The sequence below is a fragment of the Cyprinodon tularosa genome, unplaced genomic scaffold (assembly GCF_016077235.1).
Source record: "Cyprinodon tularosa strain WSP-4 unplaced genomic scaffold, ASM1607723v1 ctg202, whole genome shotgun sequence".
NCBI lineage: Eukaryota > Metazoa > Chordata > Actinopteri > Cyprinodontiformes > Cyprinodontidae > Cyprinodon > Cyprinodon tularosa.
The window spans coordinates 823,017-846,042 of NW_024038744.1; the positions used below are offsets into that span (position 1 = coordinate 823,017).

General features: G+C 35.4%; 1 protein-coding gene across 4 annotated transcripts in view; it reads left to right on the forward strand.

The window, feature by feature from the left end:
- nalcn (sodium leak channel, non-selective) overlaps positions 1-23,026 on the forward strand; it is a 115,491-nt gene that overhangs the window by 20,274 nt on the left and 72,191 nt on the right. For all 4 annotated transcript variants that reach the window (XM_038284807.1, XM_038284806.1, XM_038284805.1 and 1 more), the window contains 4 exons: positions 3,060-3,211; positions 4,313-4,455; positions 4,728-4,832; positions 13,972-14,058. In XM_038284807.1, the coding sequence (XP_038140735.1) occupies positions 3,060-3,211; positions 4,313-4,455; positions 4,728-4,832; positions 13,972-14,058 (487 nt within the window). The remainder of the gene's footprint in view (positions 1-3,059; positions 3,212-4,312; positions 4,456-4,727; positions 4,833-13,971; positions 14,059-23,026) is intronic.

Genomic DNA, 23,026 nt, shown 5'->3' on the forward strand with positions numbered 1-23,026 from the left:
CTTTAAATGTACTGATACTGTTCAGCCTTGAAGCACAGAGAATGGTTGGAAACAGGGTAGTCAGAGAAAATCATTCAAATTGAATAATGGAAAACGTCTGATTATTACAAGGTTTGCAGTTTAGAATGCAAAAGTTCTTTATTCTTGGTAAGAAACTGGAACACTTTCCCCATGTATTTAAAACAATTGTCAAATCTACTTAATTTAGCAAGAAAATAACTTTTTAAAGAAACAAACTATACATAAGACACTGTAGTATATTTGTTGTGTAAATTTCAAAATTAACTTATTTATTTTTAACTTTTTGCACGTTTGTATAAACCAGATATGTGTTGCTTTTTGATCAACCTGTAATACAAGCATTAGGGAATTTGGTGCATAATATCCAAAGATTATGGTTCATTTTTGTAAACCGTTTGGAATGTAATTACTCTGACATCGAGGGATTCAAGAAATGTATAAATGAATATCTTGTTGCTTGCAGTAAAACTTACAAAATTATTTAATTTTTTTCATTTCACAGGTAATTGTATCTAATAAATGTTACATGTGCAAACAGTTTTTCCTGTTGAAAATAGGACACTAAAATAGTTTATTCCAACTCTTAAACTTCACTGATCCATGGGCCATTTAGTGTTCATGTAGCAGCAAACAGAGAAGGAGGAAATATTGGCTAATGGCCAGAGGAGCTCAGTGGGGCGGTTAGCCCATCAAGCACGGTTCCATTATTCTTGGTGTAAGTCATCAAGTAGTGTCCAATTAATTAGCTTCGGTCATTGTGAAATCATAAGTCACTGATGTGAAAGTCCATTTCAAGTCCAAGGTCTTTTTTTGTGGTTATTTTATGCAATATTTATACCATTAACTGTGTCACTATTTGTTAAAAATACTTTTCTTAGCCTGCGTTTCTTTGCCAAACAAACTGCTCCGTTTTGACTGTTCTACTTTTTCAGGAAAAAAAAAAGTTTATTTTCCCTCTTTTTAATGACATTGAGCATGTTGTGATGCTATGCATCATCCAGCTGACACGGAATACAAACTGCTGCTTTGACAGCAAAGAATACTCAAACTAAACCTATCTTAATTAGAGGGGCCAAGGTGTTTGTGTATTATATTGTGAAAGCTTTTCAATCAATTAGGTTTTTATTTTTTTATTTTTTTTATCAAAATAAAAAGTAAGGCTGGAATTTACATGCAGAGCAAAAATCCTATTATTTTATTGAGATAAAAGATAAGAAGCTTGTTAATGTGGTTAATCCTACAGAGTAGCTATGTGGTTCAATTTTCTCAATATTAAAGGTATAGTGGAGGATTTTCACAAACTTGAATAGAACCTCCCTCTCAACTTTAAAAAAAACAAAAAAAATGCACATGCACAACCCTTCCCAAACTGGAGAGGGAATGCCTAATAAACGCGTGCGAAAGAGTGTGCACAAGTACATTTCTCCTCATACACGCTCTCTTTAAAAGTTGTTGTTTGCATCGCTCATACAAGCTTACTTTCCAAAAGATTTGCATTTTTTCCACGATGTCAGTCTCACCACCGATAGGTGATAATGGGGACGAGCACGTAGGACGGCCTTACGTAAATATATCACCAGAATGATTGACAATTAGGAAGACCACTTATTTTGATGATCCACCGGGGAAACCAAACATCCTCCACTATACCTTTAACCTATTTTGTTTCGCTACAATCGAAAGATTACATTAGACTTTGAACGCCCTTATGGATGTTATATATTTCATTTTGAATTTGACTCTTTGAGTTGCAAAGATTTGAAAGCTTGTGCTAAACAGAAGGTTTTCTTCCCTGGAACTGTGTCAGATATAAGATCCAGGCCGCTGCATCCTATGATGATGCAACAGAAACTGAAGGAGATGGAGTCTCACTGTCATCCAGCAATATCAAATACCTGTGCCACATCATCTAAAAAGTGTTTGAACTATTATGATGCGACACTATGAGTCAAAACAATGACTTGACAGGGACAAGTCATTGTCTGTTGACAATTGCATCTTCAGTCTAGGTCGGCTGTTTAACATTCACTCATTTTATTATAAGCTACTTTAGGCACCGATGACAGAACTATGATTGAGCGGTTTAGATCAATTTAACCAATTCCAGACCAAAAAAATGAGAATCTGTGGCAGTTATTAAAAAAATTGAAAACTCATAGATTTTCTCTATGTTGTCTACCTGAGTTTGATGTTTGCAAAACTCTGTGTCTGTCTGCTTGCAAAGCTGATGGAGAGAAAAACCTAAACATTTGCAGTAAAAGATGATTGTATTTGGTGTTAATCCAATATACTGTAGATACAAACACAAGACGCATTAGCCACAGAGTCTTTGACGTTGCTATTAACAAACTTTAACCACAAATACTTTTCATTCCACTTCAAAATAATAAAGCACTCTGTCATTTACAAACATCGGTTTAATAGCTTTTATTTATTTTTTTTTAAATGACTGTAGGGCTAAAATAAGATTAATTATATATATAACCTTGGATTTAGGTGTTATTGTTTTTAAATATGAGCAACAGGTTGGGCTGACAGGTACTGTGTCGTTCTTTTCAAGAAAAGGTCGTCTTCAGTCATTTATGAATGGATTTTTTTTTTCTCTTTTTACTTCCTAACATTGTTAGCATGATTTTTTTTATATGTCATTTTAACTCTAATATTAGGCCTAACTTTTCTCCTGTTTGTCATCGTGACTAAAATGACTTTAATATTGTAAAAAAACTTTGATCTATTTTAGGCCACCATAATTAGCTCTATCAGGATTTATCTTTTGCCTCTGTTTGCCCTTTGTGACAGTGTAATAAATTATCCCCTCTGATCCTGTAACCCTCAATAAACAATTTGGATGAGTGTCTTGGCAGGCAATTAAAGGGAATTCATTTTCATTAGTGAAATCAGTAAGATCTTGGAAGCTCCTTTACCTAACCGAATACTATCAATATGGAAGGATTATTTTGTTTTGTTTTTCTTATTTGTCCTTTAGTATTTCTTTTATAATTTTAAATAAACTGATTTGTTTAACTCTTTTTGTAAAGCCATGTAACATGGAACAGCTTGGCAATTCCTGATACTCACTGCTCCCCTGATGGAGAGGGCTACCAGTGTCCTCTGGGCTTCAAATGTGTGGATCTCGAAGAGTTCGGGCTCACTCGACAGGAGCTTGGTTACAGTGGATTCAATGAATTAGGTATTTGTTTTTATTGTCATTGTTTCAAAATTACATTAAACCTTTCTTCCTTTTAAGCAGTTGTGATTATTAAAATAATATTTTTTTCAGTATTTTTAGTATAGCTTTCTTTAAATTTAGAAGTGACCCTTCCTCCTGTATTTTAAATAATTGCCTTTAAAATGCTATATTTCTGGTCAAAGGGTTTGGTTACCATCTTTTGTTATTATAGCTTGGACCATCATTGCCTTAAAGAACTATCTTCTTGGCCATTAATACAAAAATTTCCTTTGTATTGAAATCTGGATACTGTTTTTACAAAATTCCCAAACATTTACCTTTTTGTCCTTACCCATTTTGGGTCATTATGTTTTTGAATGACACATTTGTCCCCAAACTTCAGTTGCCTGCTTGATGTTTTATTATTCCTTAAATACTGCTTTTCCAGATAATTTTCTTTTGTCATGATATCTGTTTTGTAAAATGGACTAGTCCTCCATGTAACTGTGCTTTTGCATAATACGTTGTTGCCAGAGATAAACAGATCCAAATATATTTTCTCCAGAAATTAAGCTGTTGTTCTGGTTGACTGACTGGATTTTCAAACTTTAAACTGGTTCACGTTCCTTTAAGAGTACCTACATCTTCCTCAGTGTGTGGCATGGTGATGCAGAACATGACCTCCTATATGCTTTGTTTAATATCTTCACCAGGTTTAACGTTTTTAATTTTGACTTAATCCACACACTGCATTTTATACTAAATAATTCTTATTTCTTGACACATAAGCAGTCACCTTTCTGTACTGCATCATGGATGCACATTTCCATGACTTTATTGTCTATTAGCATCTATCTAGGGCTACTGAACTTTAAATTTCACAGGCAAACAATAACTTACAGACCATTTTTGGGGACCGTCTTTAAATCTGTAATCATTGTAGCACATGCTAACACCACAACCAACTTGCTTATACCAGAATCTGTTTTTTCTTATTTTCACCATTCACCTCTTTAGATTATAAAGTTAGGTTCAGCAAATGGGATCAGTTTGAAAACCTTTTGAAATTTTTGACTAAATATATGCTTAATGTATCTCTTCTCTTGGTTTTATACTTTCTAGGTTCAAGCATCTTCACGGTGTATGAAGCTGCATCACAGGAGGGTTGGGTTTTTCTCATGTACAGAGCCATTGACAGTTTCCCACGCTGGCGCTCCTACTTCTACTTTATAACTCTCATTTTCTTCTTGGCTTGGCTTGTTAAGGTTAGATCTCCTGTCTCGCCTTTGCTCTTTTCATAATAATTCTAGAAGGCAGTTTAACATGGAAAAAGCTGAGATTAATTGACGTTATCCAATATTTTAGTTCCAGGTGTAATGGTTTCCCCTTGTTAGTAAAATGTTCTCCGACTAATTAGTGAAGGACTGTCATCACACATATAGGGAAGACTACTCAAGCGCAGACTTTTTTCTTGGTCATTTATTTTTAATTGTCTTAACACATCTTGGTTTTACCCTTCGTGTCTTTTCTGTTTCAGAATGTGTTCATTGCTGTCATCATTGAGACATTTGCTGAGATCAGAGTTCAGTTTCAACAGATGTGGGGGTCGAGGAGCAGCACCACTTCAACTGCTACAACACAGGTACAACAATCAGTCGTAGTTAAAAAAAAAAAGGTGACTGGTTTAATTCTACATGAATATAGTTATGTGAACAGTTGTGTATATGAATAAAAAAAAAAAAAAAAAAAAAGAAAAAAAAAAAATATATATATATATATATATATATATATATATATATATATATATATATATATACATATACATATATGTATAGCTAAAAATATAGCTGCTAGAGAATATATTTTCTCAGTTAATGAGAAAGAAGAGATTCCTAATCTTTTTTAAATTACCAGTGCCTGATTGCTTAGTAGAATTATAAATATTCAATTTTAAATGTATTTTATTAGGACTTAATAGAATAGAAAATAAAATAGAAAACCCCTTTATTGTCCCACAGTGGTGTTACAGCAGCAGGAAAAGGTTATAGCAGAAGTGGTCACACAATATTGACCTTAGAAAAGTGTATAAAAATAACAGACTAAGTGACAGAGAATGTAGACAACACAATAAACGAATAAAATACTGAACTGTGTTGTTACAATATAAATACTTGGTGCCTGGAGAATAAGTAATACTATTTTAAATTGTAATATGATACACAAGGGAATGAACAGATTACAGGTGCTGGTCATAAAATTAGAATATCATGAAAAAGTAGATTGATTTCAGTAATTCCATTTAAAAAGTGAAACTTGTATATTATATTCATACATTACATACAAACTCATATATTTCAGATGTTTATTTTGTTTAATTTTGATGATTACAAATGACAACAAATGAAAATCTCAAATTCATCATATCAGAAAATTAGAATATTGTGAAAAGGTTCAAAATTGATGGCCCCTGGTGCCACACTCTAATCAGCTAATTAACTCAAACCACCTGCAAAAGCCTTTAAATGGTCTTTCAGTCTAGTTCTATAGGCTACACAATCATGGGGAAGACTGCTGACTTGACAGTTGTCCAAAAGACGACCATCGACACCTTGCACAAGGAGGGCAAGACACAAAAGGTCATCGCTAAAGAGGCTGGCTGTTCACAGAGCTCAGTGTCCAAGCACATTAATAGAGAGGCGAAGGGAAGGAAAAGATGTGGTCGAAAAAAGTGTACAAGCAAGAGAGATAACCGCACCCTGGAGAGGATTGTGAAACAAAACCCATTCAAAAATGTGGGGGAGATTCACAAAGAGTGGACTGCAGCTGGAGTGAGTGCTTCAAGAACCACCACACACAGACGTATGAAAGACATGGGTTTCTGCTGTCGCATTCCTTGTGTCAAGCCACTCTTGAACCACAGACAGCGTCAGAAGCGTCTTGCCTGGGCTAAAGAGAAACAGGACTGGACTGCTGGTGAGTGGTCCAAAGTCATGTTCTCTGATGAAAGTAAATTTTGCATTTCCTTTGGAAATCAAGGTCCCAGAGTCTGGAGGAAAAGAAGAGAGGCACTTCATCCACGTTGCTTGAAGTCCAGTGTAAAGTTTCCACAGTCAGTGATGGTTTGGGGTGCCATGTCATCTGCTGGTGTTGGTCCATTGTGTTTTCTGAGGTCCAGGGTCAACGCAGCCACATACCAGGAAGTTTTAGAGCACTTCATGCTTCCTGCAGCTGACCAACTTTTTGGAGATGCAGATTTCATTTTCCAACAGGACTTGGCACCTGCACACAGTGCCAAAGCTACCAGTACCTGGTTGAAGGACCATGGTATCCCTGTTCTTAATTGGCCAGCAAACTCTCCTGACCTTAACCCCATAGAAAATCTATGGGGTATTGTGAAGAAGAAGATGCAATACACCAGACCCAACAATTCAGAAGAGCTAAAAGCCACTATTAGAGCAACCTGGGCTATCATAACACCTGAGCAGTGCCACAGACTGATCGACTCCATGCCACGCCGCATTGCTGCAGTAATACAGGCCAAAGGAGGCCCAACTAAATACTGAGTGCTGTACATGCTCATACTTTTCATGTTCATACTTTTCAGTTGGCCAACATTTCTATAAATCCTTTGTTTTTATTGGTCTTCAGTAATATTCTAATTTTCTGATATGATGAATTTGAGATTTTCATTTGTTGTCATTTGTAATCATCAAAATTAAACAAAATAAACATCTGAAATATATGAGTTTGTATGTAATGTATGAATATAATATACAAGTTTCACTTTTTAAATGGAATTACTGAAATCAATCTACTTTTTCATGATATTCTAATTTTATGACCAGCACCTGTATATGAAATATTGAGTGGGGGAACCTGAAAAAATTACATTACAGATTTCTTTTTGTAAATATTTTTAATACTCTATGGTATTTTGCCTTTATTTTGCTATTACATAAAATTATGTTTCAATAAATGAAAGCTTGTGATTCTACTTAAAAAAAAGTAAAATGTTTAAGGAGTTTATAAAACAAACAAAGAAACAACGACTGCAACAAATGCCTTCAATTTTATTTTCCACACATAAGTCTGATGGTTGTGTTAAATAGGCTTTTTGATTATAGATTACATCTATTTGTTTTTAGTATGTAAACATACAAATGTTTACATACATTTACAAATGGAATTTTAACTTATATATATATATATATATATATATATATATATATATATATATATATATATATATATATATATATATATATATTCCTTTGGAAGCTGATCATTGATTAAAATGTGTGCATCAGTATTTAAAAGGTTGGACTTTGTGCCACAGGACTTTTCATTTACCTTCAGGTGTTTTAGACAAATATTCTTAAAATGAATTGGTGTTTTTCCAGGAAGTAGCTGTATTGACCAAATACAAACATGTATTGAATTTGTGGCTGCTTCACTTGATTGATGGTTAGCAAACAGCAAGATTAAGAATTTTCAGCATTTTTGTTTGTGTTTTGTCAGGGAAGCAGTCCTATATGTATTCCTACCAACCAAAATAAGAATTAAATGTGCTCCCTTCGTAACCTAAAGAAGTGTTAATAGAATTTAGCTGGCAATTTCTAAATGTTTTTGCTGGCAAAGAGAATTATAGCCACAGATTAAAATGACAAATGCCTCTGGTGCTGAATCATATGAATTACCTCTAACTGGTGTTAGAATTCCAGTGAGTCCTTTTAAATATAAATATGTGATTCTTGGCAAGCTTTTGTATAATTTTCTGGGCTTTGCCAATGACTCCTTACTATAATGAAATGAACGGCACACAAATATAATTTATCTGAGTGTTAATGTGGTTTACACAATTCAAAAGTCCAAAACATCATATTTGTTAAGAACTGTTGGTACACTTGTAAGAAGACTGTAAAACTACTTTTGTCAAAAGTACAAATATAGTGTAACATCTATGGTTTTGCCTCCTATTTTAATGGTATCAGTAAAGATAAACTTTACAGATACCAGCTTCTTATGCTAATGCAAATAAGCAAAGAAGACATTTGTTCTACTACTTCTTTTGAGCAGTTCATAGAGTAGCATTTGGCCAATCTTTGGGGGAAAAAAAGACATCAGGCCAGGGGCAACAATGCTAGGAAACATTTTCACTACTACCGGTAGGCTTGTTTAATTTGTTTTATCTTATGCAGCTTAGTATATTTTATTTATCTAAGGTAAGATGTAAAGTAGACAGTCCCCATTTAAAACAAAAACTTAGTATTTTAGGAGTATAGGTCATGATTTATAGAATTTCTTTTTTTAAATTGTTAATGGTTTTGAATTGTACAATGCATTAAGAATGCAAATAAAGGTAGTGTAACAACATAGTGTATATTGATGATCTGCCTGATTTGATGTATGGGCCAACTGGGAGTCTGCTGAAATCATTTTCAAACTATAATGAAACTTGTAAAGCATGAGAATATACAATCTATGATGGTGAGTCACAGTTTATGCAAAACCCAAAAGTTGACTGTTTTTCTTAGCTGAGCTTGAATCAGCAAACTGCAGCTGATTTGGCTAACTGATGCAGCCTGTAGGCTCAAATAACTCAACTTGGAGGTTGTTTGCCCAGAACTGTCAGGGTTTGTTTGAGGGTTGTGGACCCAAAAGCAGAGGCAGGCAGGCAGAGGTGAATTTATGGTAGATTTAATAAGGAGTAACTGAAAAAACAAAGTCCAAACAAACAAGAAACCAGGAATCCAAAATTCAAAATATGAAAAAATAAGTAGAAAACAAACCAGAAATCCATGGAGACATCAGGGAATCTAAACTCAAGGAGGAAGGCTCAGAGAGACGAAGTTGGACGGTGAATGACGAGGTAGACGGTTTATGACGAGGACCCAGCAAAGAGGAACTGAAGAGAGAGGGTTTTTTAAAGGAGACTGAGACAAAGAGAGGGCTAATGAGGAAACTGGGAGCAGGTGTGCACAAAACAAGAGAGGGAAAGAGCTAGGGAAGAAGGAGAACATAAGAGGGCAGCAGAGAGCAACAAAAAGAAACCTGGAAGACTGGAAATAACAACAAAATAATAAATAAATTACTAGGACACTAAAACATGGAGAAAAGAAAACTAAACACTCAAAAGAAAACATAACAGAACCAAGACTAAGACAGTAACTGAGAAAAGAATCAAAGAACTCAATAAACTAAGAATTAACCAACTAACACTAGAAAACAAGGAGCAAAGCAAAACTGGATACTCAAAAGAAAAACATAACAGAAACAGAAACCTGACAAGAACTAGATGGAACTAAACGTGGCAATGGGCTGCGCTTAATATCCAGTGACGTAGTGTTGTATGTGACATGAAAACTAGAAATTCAGTTGATTTAAATTTATAAAGTCAGCTAAAACAGGATATGTATTTTTGACTAGGTTCTGGCTATCCCACAATCCACCACTTGTTTTAACTTCCTGAAAACTCACAGTGATATGAAACCTCTTCTTAATGACACAAAAGTGGATGGTCTGCCTGTTTACTCCCTGCTTAAGAAATCTGTAGTAACTTAGGCATAAACTATGCTGTTTATCTCAGTCTTTGAGTTTTGTCTTCTATAGTTTTACAATCCTGGCACACATTTATTATTGACAAAGAGGCTGTTTTTTTATGAGGGAGTAGATGAATAGTCTCCTTACCATCTATTTACATCAACTTAGCTCACCTATATTTTTATCTTTGTTACAAAAGTGTCCACTAAATTTTTTTGCTGAATCTTCCAAAAGCAGCCAGGCCTTTATTGGACAAGTTTGGAATATAATTTTTTTTTTAATTGTCAAAACAATTTTTTTTTTAATCTACTGTCATGGAGAGTTTCGTGCCTTAAGATGGTGCCATTATAAACAAAACAATTTTCCCTACATGGTTGTTCCCTAACTGTTTAAATGGATGTGTCTCAATAGGCTCTTTTTTCCAGTAAAGGGCATTTTAAAATATTATAAGTGCATAGAAAATGGATTGAAAGTACAATTATTATTTATCTTTCATACTTACAAGAATTTAAAGGTCTGTTTGAAAAACATTCCCCTGATGATGTCATAAGGGGAAATAAGTCTGTAACAGCCCATCGGTCAGGCTTCAGCCTTCCTCTAATGTATTATTTAATGCTCCTAGGCTATCTTTATAAACTCTGAATGGTTGTCATAGTTGCAGGTTGTGAGGGTGCAGTCTTCGGGAGAATGGGGGTTGGAAAGACAAATGGGCTTGTCTGGAGGAGGGCTGAACAAAGAGGTTCTTGGTAAAGGCTATATTCAAAATATTTGAATTAGTGAGAACATAAAATATTGATGTTAGAGATTTTATCAAACATGTACAACAAATATAAAACCAAATCTTGTATTTTAGGGAGAAGAGAGCATACTTACATACATCATAAATTTAAGTTTCAATCACAGAAGGTGAAGAAAAACAAGCCTGTTTCTTTTTAGCTTCAGATATTTGCTGAAATCGGGAAAAAGATCTTGGTAGATTCTGTTGTTCTGTTACTTCCTGTTGCTGGATTTTTCTATATTTTTCCCAGTTTTTCATAGAGATTAGGCCCAAAGGCTAAGTATGCCAACAAACTAACCTGGGCTTTTGACAATCTGCTGGCGTCTAATTAGTTTTAATTTAATGTTTTTACATACGTAAAATTACAGTAAGCTGCAGATAGTTCGGGCTCCTGTCATATCTGACATTCTGCAAGACGCCAGAGCTTGTGCCAGAGTACCGGATCATAAAAGCAAGTTTATAATCACGTTGGACTGAAAAGCCCTGCCTTGGCAGGATGTGTGCATACTATGTCGATGTTCAGGTAGGAGACAAAGCTGAAGCGGTGTGGGAGGTAGAGATGCAGTCAGAGAGAGGAACAGTATATGGTTGAAGGATTTATGTGGGTCTTGCACCATGAGAGATTAGACGCACATTAAATTAGCTGGGTGAAGCAACAAGAAGTTTAAATCTGGAAAAAGATGCACCTTGTAGAGCTTACACAGTCCTCAGGGTTGTCATCTGCTAGAATTAACCACTCGTACTCAGTTTGCACATCATCACATTTGCAAAATCGCACAGTGGTGTTGGTTTTAACATCTATGAGGCAAAAAAACAAACAAAAACAAAACTGCAAAAACACCCAGGGTGGATCTAGTTTACAGGAATTGAAAGAATGTAGTTATGAAGATTATATAATTCCCAAACAAGCAGGAATGAGAAAGGCAGGAATCCACGATAATTGGTTACTCTATAGCGATCCAAGTAAATATCTTGTTATATCAATCCTTTGCAACCATGGCAGTGTGCAATGTACTCCCAAAAATGTAATTTTATTTGTACGTATTCAAACGTTTACTCAAAGTCGTAGGGAAGTCGTATTTAAATGTCAAATCATTCCGGCTTAAGCATGTACATAAATGTATTCTTTATCAGAAAATTAGAAAATTTCTATTTAAAAAAAAAATCCTGTCTAAAATCTGTGTTGTTTTTTTTCGTTATCTTATGCAGGTCAGTTAGTTATACATCAGCTTGTACACCTAAATTCGGCCAATCATATATCAACGGTCACCTGTAAATCGATGATACAATCCTTATTGTTCTTATCTACATCTGTCTGCTTAGAGTTTTCTGTGCTTTAGGAATGACTTAAAATTAAAAATGTTCTAATTGTAGCCTTTGTCCTTGTTACGTACATCTGTGTGATAGCTCTCGGAAAACAGTTCAGCCACAGGCCATTCCTTTGAAACCTGAACCTGACTCTTGAATGGACTTGGCTTTACAGTCCTCTTAAGCATGAAGTTATTGCTTGTGCTTGTTTCATGTTTTTTCCTCCACTCAGCTTTCTGTCAATCTGCTTATTTACAGTCGTTTCTACACAGAAAGCTCCTTTACTAGAGTCCTTTTGCTGGCTTTTATGTGTAGTGTTCTTATGTGATGTTACATGTCTAGGGTTTTATTCACAAAAATGGGCAAAATTTACTTAGAAAAGGGTTTTTTGATAGATTTATTCAATATATTGTAACTCAATAGAGCTGGAAATATTTTTTTTGATAGATAATAAACCTTTTGATAACTTTTTCCACCAGTCGACTAGTTACGATTTTTATGATCTCTATTATTCATTTCTTTGAGTAATATTGCATCAGTCATAGGATATCTTAGCCCATTTTTCATGATCTACACAGCTATGAATGTCTGATAATTCCTTTTGTTGCCACTCTCCTTTCCTGAACACAAATGAAGATCAATAAGTTATGAATTTTAATTCTAGGTGACTACAGTTATTTAACCATTATTTGTTTTAGCAAATATACTTTTTAACTTAAAACAAAAGTTGAATAAAGATTCAAATGTATTTAGAAATAAATCTCTTGAACTTTAAGCTTTTGCCAATGATTGTTGATTAAAGAATTTTCAAAAACATTTTTAAAAAGTGAGCATAAGAAATTGTTCTACAGTCAAGCTTTCAGTCATTTCTGAGGAAAGGTAAACAAAGTATTAATTTCCAAATTCACTCTCCAGTAAACCTTGGTGTTAATTTCAGTTATTAATCTCAGTAATAAATGAAACATTTAAAAAAGCTTTATTTCTATCAGCTGCCAGTTAACTGTAAGCACCAGCCGGAACAAGGACTCTTAAAACACTGAAGCACCCCAGCTATTTTATAGAGAGGATGTTTTTCTAATATTGTTTCAAACAAAGTAGGCATTTTATAAATGGAACTTTGAAAACTTATACTTAGTTTGGGGGTTTATGAGCTTAGCTGTTATTCAGGAGAAGAAGAGCCGTCTGCCACATTACTGTGTTTATTACTTCCTTTTTGAACCCCATACTAACCTCATATTGCCTTTTGGGATATACACATGTATATTCATAAATATCACACTGGATTTTAGCAAAGAGTTTATGACTGTCTCTTGAAAAGTAAACAGCACTGATTTTGGCGTACAGTGTTGAAAAAGTATCAGGATCTGGAGATATCCAAAGTAGGATCAGAAGTGATAAAATGTTGATAGTCGCATCCTTTGATATTTCCAGACCCTTTATTCCACAAAGGATTTTAAACAGTCATGTTTTTTTTTTTTGCACATACTGGAAATATATGAATGATTAATGTTGATTTAATTCTGTACAGTATCAATCATTTCTTTTCCTGCCTCCTCTTTGTGACCATTATTGATGCTGCGCTTTTTTTTTTTTCATTTAAACATGTACTCATGCAAAGTCACTAGACCTGGTTTGATTCATTGATTCAGTAACTATTGTTTAGTACTTCTTAAGGTGAAATCTTCAGTGCCAGGTTTAGCACTATCTTGGAATATCTCTCATATTTAAAAAAATTAGATGGTTGGAGTCATACAACTATTTCACAGAAAAGTTGCAGATTAACCCCCAAATCCTCAGAGATATGTTCATTTCTTTTTATAGAAAATTCAGCACAAACTTAGAAAAATATGTTGAAATGTGTGAAGCCGCTATCCTGTATATATTTAAGTGTATCTTTTGTTTTTTTCTCACTTCAAGGCCCTGAGGCAAACTCGTATATAGAACCCTAGCCTTTTTTTATGCAGGAATGAATCTATGTGCATAATGCCTTTAGCTTTTTCATTTTTTGTTCTTCTTTTGTTTGTCAACACAAATGTTTCATGATGATATAGCCACAGGGTTTCAATGTCTGCCTTGTCCAGTTCTTTGCTGCTGTATCTGGTTCTGTGTGATTTTGTGCATTTTATACCACTCATTTGCTACCCTTCTGCCACAGATGTTCCATGAAGATGCTGCCGGAGGATGGCAGCTTGTTGCTGTGGATGTCAACAAACCTCATGGTAGAGCGCCTGCTTGCCTTCAGGTAAATACACCACATAATGAATATGCTGCTGGTGTAAGGCACTACTCTCTATACTCCATAAGCCATTGCATATTTCTACTTGTGTGTCCAAAGAAAGACTCAGTATCATCATCCATTTGAAACTTGCAGCAGTCATTTGCACCTCATCGTTTTGTTGCATCCAAAACTAAGTGAGTCGATCACAAATGATGAAAGATTCATATTTGATGTACAGAGCTGCACTGATGACTTGTACTTGATGGATTTAAAGTCATAGGGAAATCATATATAAATGTCAAATCATTCTGGCTTGCATACATGTATAAAAATGTACTCTTCATCAGATGATATTGTCCCACAATTTGCAAAATTTCTATTTTTAAATTTTTAAAATTTGTCTTAAAATCTGTGGGGTTTTTTTTTCTTCGTTATTTTATGCAGGCCAGTTAGTTATACTTCAGCCTGTGCACCAAAATTCGGCCAATCATACATCAATGGTCATCTGTCAATCAAATTTTCTTGGTCATGATTGATTTGTATTTTGCTGCTAATATACGCAATGGTTGAAATAAGAAATAAGAAAAATGTATTCTACCATTGAGTTACGTCCCAGTCTTCATGGGGATAGACGTCTGTGTCTTCGGCAGGCGTAGATCTAACAGAACTGGAAGCGTTGCAAGGAAAGGGCTTGAACATGTACAGCTGTAAGCCTTCTACAACAAACAAAGCTTCTGCCACCCTGGCGTCCTTTTCGACACATCTTCGTCCCCACTTTCCTCCTCTAAATAAAACATGTATGACGGAGGAGACTCATTCACAACCTCCGACACAAAATTATCCTCCTCTTGGATGTTTCTGCTGTCCATAGCGTTCCTTGACAGTGTCGTTGTTAAGTGCTACGTGGTCCCAATGTAATTTCCCACTGGGAACCTACTATCACTAACTTGCTAACTGGTTAGCAACATGCTTTCGATAAACCGGCCACAATCATAAAGCTTGCGAACCTTACGCCACAACAATCCTGCCCTCTTGATAAATAACCAGTCATATTCACTTTATTCACTCATGTAAAGTCGTGGACCACTCAGGAGAATTCAGAAATGCAACAGTTAGAACAGCCGTTTCCCTACGACTTCAAGAGTTGACTGGGTTTTGCAAGCCAAATGGCTCAGATTTAAAGATCATTTTATGTTAAAAGCGGGGATGCTGCTGATATGGGTTAGGTTGGGGGTTAAAGGTGCGGCCCAGAGGCTGCCAGCTTAAGAGGGAGGACCGTTGTCTACACACATTCCTGGAGTGTATACTTTTGTTGTGTTTTTAGACACTTATGGTCTCATACGCAATGAAAGAGGAGCAGATATACAGAGAAATTAGATAGAGATGAAGAGAGAAAATAAGAATTGGGAAAAATGCTGCCTTTCCATTAAAGTAGTATTCTCTCCAGGGCCCTTTATTCAGTAGGAGGGAAGATTTAGATGGAGGGATAACCAGAGGGGTAAACAAAACGAACTACCCTTTGAGCCATGAGCTGCATTACATACAGCACGCAACGATGTCTTTGTTTCTCCCTTCCAATCACACTAATAAGCTCTTATTGTTACTGTGTTTCAAAAAGACCATCCTTTCTGCCAGAAGAATAATTACAGCCCAGGCCAAAAGTAGAATTAGATCATGTTCAGACGCTCACTGGGGCTCTATTATATGCAATGCATGTGTACTGAATTATTTTTAACAACGCTATCTAGAATTCTTCTGATGACTACAGAAAATGAAGGGGTGTGTCATTGTGTTTGAAATAGTTTTGCAAAGGAAGTCATCCATATGTTACAGGCAGGTTTCAATCAATGCATGTTTGTGTGTTTTGGCTCAGCTCACACCTAATCCAAAACAGTATCTATGATAGTAGATAAGGAGGAATTTATACATTTAATCTTAATACAGTCAGGCTGAGCTTGAAGTATTTGCTTCATCGTAAAATCAAAGCAGAGTTTTTAATGTTCATTATTATGAAATGATCACAATGACCATTAAACCCAAGCATAACAGAAATTGTCTTTACAGAACAAAAATACAGGAACTGCCACTTTTAGGATTAGTTTTAGTCAAGGTGACAACAGTAGTCAAAACCAGATATGTTATCTTAAATATGTGATTATAATTTATTTTTTGTTACTGTGTAGTGGTAAGGTATTTATAAAGTTCATATAAAAGATTTTACAGTCTTAGTTAAAATCATGTTTCTTCATTGTGTGACATTGTTTTACATTATTTGTTTATTCTGCTTGCTTGAACATGTCAAGTGTCAAGCAGGAGAGGAATAATCAACAACAGCTTTAGTGTTGGGATGGTGCTGACACTGACATGAATTACACAATGCTTGATTTCAAAAGCCATCAGTTGTTGTCGTTGTGACAAAGTGACAGCATTTTGTGGCATGTCAAGCCATCAAATTGTTAAAAAAAAAAGTCTTTAATTTTTTTTATGCCTTTCAGAAGCAGCAAGATTCAAACTCATTTTTAAAGAAAACTCTAAATAATTTTGGTTTTACAGATTCCAACAGAATTCAATCTTACAAGACCAGACCTTTTAACATTAAGCAGCCATCTAGACTTTAGTTAGAGAATATTTGTCTGATTTTAAGGAGCTGTTTGAGGGTTCAAATGTTAATTTTTGATTGAGTGGTTATCTTTATTCACCTTGTATAAAACCAACCCTGATAGCTCTGTCACAGTGCCGCAGCAATACACAAAAGTTTAAGACAAGGTTTAGAACAAAAAACCCCCACAAACCCTTAAAAGACCTTGGTTCAGGATGCAAACTTTGCCAATATGTCCTTTCATGTCAAAATTACTCATTTTTATTTTGTCCCTTGCTACTTCCAGGTCACTTTGAAACAGTAAACAATTAGATATCAGCTACTGATCTTGGAATTCACAGTTCTAAAGTATACTCAACCAGTAAGTCTGAATATGAATGATATTCATGCATCTTAAAGTATCTGAATTCACATTTTATTCAAATAGTCTGCCAAAAAAATACTTTCAGCCTTTCAGTAATCATTGCATAACTCTGCATCACTTAATGTGGAAATGGTTTCAAAATGAAATCTATGGCTGAGCCATAGTTTCTTTGCCAAATCACTCTACTGTCCTTTCATAGTGTTTTATAAAGCAAGTTAATTATTAAACAGAAACATTCTCAAAAGGTATAGTTGACGATGTTCTTTTCCAGGTGGATCAACTTAATAAGTGGTCCTCCTAATTGTCATTCTGTCTGGTGATATGTTTACGTAAGGCCGCCCTACGTGCTCGTCCCCATTTTCAATTACCGATGGTGAGTCTGACATAGTGGAAAAATTGCAAATCTTCTTTTTAAAGTAAGCATTAAAGTATGAGCGATGCAAACAGCTACTTTTAAACAGTGTAAATGAGAAGAAATGGGCTCGTGCATGCCCTGCGCATGCGTTTAATAGTTGTTCCCTCTCTAGAGTGGGAAAAGGGTTGTGCATTTGCTTTTTTTTTTTAAAGTGGAGAGGGCGGTTCTATTCAGACATTCATGAAAATCCTCCACTATACCTTTAACCAGGATAATTCATTTTTGTCTGCAGACTGAATTAGGTGTATTCATCCTCACATTATTTGGAAGATCAAGGGCAATATGGTGTTGATTGTCCTTTCCAAGCATGCCCCCAAAAGAAGCTGACATCAAATATCAAGCCTCAGCTGGTAGATGGTGAATCTTTATATTAAGCAGATCTTCAGAAAGAGCTGGAAAGTTTATTGGCTTTATTTTACATTTCAAAAAGTCCACTACAAATTTCCCTGTAGACAGTTTGTCCTTCCTGAGCTGTAAATCTGTGCACCTTCTTCCCAGTTACTATTGGCTGCTGATTATTTAATCAATTTATAGAACTTTAGTGTAATGTAGGCTGTATACACAAACTTTTGATATTAAACTATTATGAACCACATACTAGACGGTGTTAGTGAGGCTACGGCTGGATACTGTCAACTCATGCAGTACAAAAACAGCAGTAAAGTAACCTTTATTGCAGACCTTAAAGTTCGGAAACAGGACATCATCAATTTGAAAGCAAATTTTCTGGCACACAGGCCCATATAAAACTATGTGAAGACCAGAGAAGCAGCTAAGAAACTTTGTGCCAAGCAAAACATCTCAAAAGGAAAAGAAGTTCTGTGTTGGGAAGGGAACACATCTCTACAACACTATTTTTCAAAAGATTGTTAAGGTCACCTTAAACACTAGTCTTATTTACTTGGAGCCGACAACAATGTTAAAGGGGCTGCCTCATCATCATAGTTGCAGTTAGATCACCGAATGCTTTCACACATTTCTTCTCCCATGTTGCTGGCTATAGATGATCAGTCGCTAACGGATACATATGTGGTAACTGTGTAGTATGCAGGAAGTGTAGCCATAGATCTGAGGCTGGCGAAAATTTGTGAACCCTTCTGCTTACATTGGAAATATTCCTACCTCTGGCCTTGCCCATTGTGTCACAAGCATAATCCACATGGCATTATAAAAAGTAGAGCCATAGTTTCTTTATTTTAGCCATGCTTGCTTTTTTTATTGTGCCAGCAGCTCCTTATGTCATCACACTCTTATGAGTGCAATACTGTGTTCATATCCGGCATGGAAAATCACCCACGCTCCCACTCTTCCTGTGTCACAACGATCTGTTTAGGGACCAAAACATGATACTATTTGATTTGATTGATGATGTGAATAGGTACTCTGCAGCACTGGTGGGAATTGGGTAGGTAACTTTAAGAGTACATAGTCTGATACCCATCCCAAGCTAAGGTACACCTTACATTTTTTGCCAACCCCAAAAAAGTAAGGGGTACAATGTAAAAAATAGAAATCTAAATAAGTCAATTTGTCTTAAAATAAGTATATTTTTTCTTGAATTAAACAGATAAGGTTGACACTTTGCCAATGGAATAAGACAATTTATAATAAATTATTTTATTATTTAAAATAAAAAAAAAACAACCACAGTCTCTTATTTAAAGTGCATAAATTCTAATCATCTTATTTTAAGGCTCAAAAATACTCATTCCATTGGCAGATAATCTTATTTAACTACTCATATTAAGGTTCGATACTCTTATTTTGAGAAATTATTGCTCAGTTTTAGATCATTTTTGCAGTGATAGAAAGGGAGACCCACAAACAGGATGTACAGAGGAATGCATCTGATTTGCTTGTAGGATACTCCATATTCCATACTTAAATCTCATCTGCTTTTTGCCTAATATGTACTTAAATATATTAAAAATTTTGAAATTCAAATTGCAAAAGGTTTTTTTCAGAAAAAGATTCATTCTCGTAGTCTGAGGACACCCCTGACATAGCCTTGGCCTTCCTCTGCCCCAAACAGTAAAGTCCAGCTCCGCCACTGGTTAACATGTTGTTAAAAAACAGTGGTGAATAATAACCTTGCGTGATTTACAGCCCATTTACCTACTGGGGAGATAAAGAAAGAAAAGTAAGTCAACATGTGAGCACTGTGCAGTCACCATAAAATCACAGATACAGAACACTGAAAAATCTCTGATTAAAGGCTTCAATATTTGCCAAGTACCAAGCTGCACAGCTTATGTAAATACATGCACATTAGTGGATATTGTAGGTCAACAGTAGCGTACACCTGCAGGCTATGACATTTTACACATGGAACTTAAACAATTTCTGTTCCTTATGCGAAATAAAAAACATTTAGTAGTTTATCATTTAGTAGTTTATCATAAGACTACTGGTGTCAATCTATCTGTGAATTTTCTTTAAAGTCATTTAAAAAACGTCATGTCCCAGGTTTAGTTTTGTCAGAGGGGGGCTGGTGGACAGGTAGAACAAAGAGAAGTGATGGACACATGGGCTGCATGGCCATGTGTGACTGCAGAGAAAGTCAATTGAGAGTTTCTGTGCTGCTCTGCTTGGCTCGAGAGTAATTGGCCGTCAAATGATTAAAATGTTTCAGAGCTGGCAGGTGGGTGCTTTTCACAGCGAGGTCGCCAGCATGTATCCTTCTTTACATAATCCCTACATTATATCATATCTATACCTATACCTGTTATAGTCTCTTTTTACATATTTATATATATATATCCAGACCAGCCTGTTGGTGTCTGCCTGTTTGTACAAGGGCACCTGTCCCTGGTCTGGGCAACCGATGGAGTCCAACTGGCTCCATCGGTTGAAGATGGCACAAAACTGATTATGCATCTGCTCATTTGGACACTAGAAGATATACATGCTCCTCTCAGTACCAAAGTAGCTCTTAAAAGGATGGAGAGTATTAAGTGATTTTACTGTTATTATTATATTGACTGATTCAAAAAATAGATAAGTATATTGATCAGTTATTTAAAAACTTGATTTCTGTTTATTATCTGTTGTATAAAGTTTTAAAGTAGGCTTGTAGTATGCTTGTAGATTTATTAGCCTTAAACCTATAGCTGCTGCTTACATCAGTACCTTGTAAAAGTCTCAATTTCTCTTATAAATTTTTGTTTATTTAATTGCTGTTCTATGTGAAAGACCGAAACATAGTAAGGTAAAATCATGATGTGGACTAAAAATAAATATTAGTTTCCAAAATCTTCTCAAAAAACAATAATTTAGAAAGTTTAGCATGACTTTGTATTTTAAGCATCAGTTTTCAAGGCTTGACAGATTAGGATTTGATCTAGAGCGTGCTTCAGCAGTTGTTAGCACGCACGACCCATAGACGGAGACCTTAGTCCTCGACGTTGCCGACCCTGGTTGGAATCTGACGTGGTTAGGGTTGGTCCTTTGCCGCATGTCTCTCCCCCTCTGTAGTACCCCGTTTCCTGTCAGCTCACTAAACAAAAAAAACATTGCACAGTGGATTATATGTATATATACATCTTTAAATAGGGATCGGCAAACTGCTGTACAATATTAGGTGCTTTAAGTTAAAATTCCATAACAGTATTAATGTAATAGGTTTTGTTTTGATGACCAGTAGTAGAGCTTGGAGATGCTATCCACTTCTTAAATCTATCTTTGCTCTCCTGTTATTTCTCGAGAAGTTCTGCAATCACACTTTTTCTCTCACTCCCAACTTGGTGGTTGGCTGCATATTTTGCATGCCTTCCCTGAAAATGCCTTTCCAAATTACTCTTTTAATTATTTGACAAGTTCTCATTACAAAGCTTGGTTCACTTGGTTTCCTAATAAACATGAACCTCTACCAAATGGCCTTTAAGGCTCTGAATGTGTTATCAGTAAAATACTAAGGTTTTGAAAAATTTCAATTGGTATAAATACTTTCACAAGGTATTGTGCATTTATAGTGTGTTTTTAGAATGAAAAAGACAACTGACTTTTTAGCTAAATACATATCTTATGAATATTAACTTTTGTTAATTTATTTTTTTATTTGTTAATTAAAAGATATGCACCACCATTGGGATCCATTCAGCAATGTAGTCCCTCAAAAAAAACAATGTTTTTTTTTGGATTGTTGTAAACCAAACAACCAATGTCGTACTTAATGCATGGAAAACAAAGGAGGTTTTTGTAGGTCCAAACCCAGGTCCCCCACAATGGTAAATATTTACCTGGGAATGGACATTTAGAAGCTGGACTCTTAAACTAGTTGATTCTTTGTGTGAAGAGTGTATTGTTGTCAGCTCAACAACAACAATACAACACCAAAAGGTGGTGTCTAATTGATTTATATATGACTTGGAGTGTGCGTAGTAGGAAGAAAACCTCCGTGCATTCCTACAGATTGCTCTGGTGCTAGGCAACAGAATTGAGTAAGGTGTTTAAACTTATTTAGACCAAAAAATGAGCCTAAATCTTGTTTTCCTTCCAATTTAAGCTTGTTTTGTGATTATACTTTTATGTTGCTATTTCTTTGTGCTGTACAGCCTCCTATTCTTATTTTTCGTTTTTATTTGTTTTACCTATGTGTGTAACTGCATGCTTCCATTTTCGTTTCACATTGAATTTTCCTTCTGATGGAGAAAATAGATCTCTTATATTCTAACTCAAAGGAACTAAGGACAGGAATTGTCTAAGAAATCAGATGCATATATTTAAATTTTTTTTATGCTCATGGATGATGAAGGGTTAAAAGCCCAAACCATGAGCCCCCCCTAGTATTAATCCATTGCCTGGAATAGGCTCTGTGCTGCATAGTACTCTGTATTCAGGGGGGGCAAATTTTCCGCGCAGTCCGACGGATGTGACATCAATTGATGCTAAATGCACGCCCCTAGCTGCCTTGATACAGGGAATCAAGGTTGTTTCAATAGTAGTAGAAGGCTGCACAACATGGTGGTCTTGTCACGTGGTAAACAGCATTACGACATCACCAGTGCAGTGTTGTGAATACGGACTGTTCACGTTTTTGCGAGCTCCCATGCCAGCTTGGCTGGTGGCTGCTGTTACCCGCAGCACCAGTCGTGTGACTCTTGTCTCATTTTCTCACGCTGTCTCTATTTCCTTTTAAGCTCAGCTTTTATTCCCCAACTGCTTTTTCAAAAGGAAGATGATAAGAAAGAGAAAAAATTTGAAACATGTATGCACGTTCCAATATTTGTGTATATACACAGTAGCCTATCATTGATTTATTTCATTCAAAATACTCACGTCTCCACTTTACAGTAATTGAATGAAATAAACTGACTTAACTCTAAAGTTTAAATACTATCCTAATTAATTTACTGAGGGGCTTTGGCTGACAAACACAATATAAAAGCACTATCAGAAATCTTGAAAACTGCATTTAAAATCGGAATTATTTAAACTTCTAATACAACTCGAAAATAATGTAATATTGGTATAATTTATTGAAACCACTTCTGATTGTTATACCATTGCTACTTTACGAATAAGCAGAAGGTTTTCCTCTACCATGTGGCTTCCTTTGTCTGCAGAACTACAGGAAATGCAGTGATTGATAACCTGTTAGGTCAATGAATGTGAC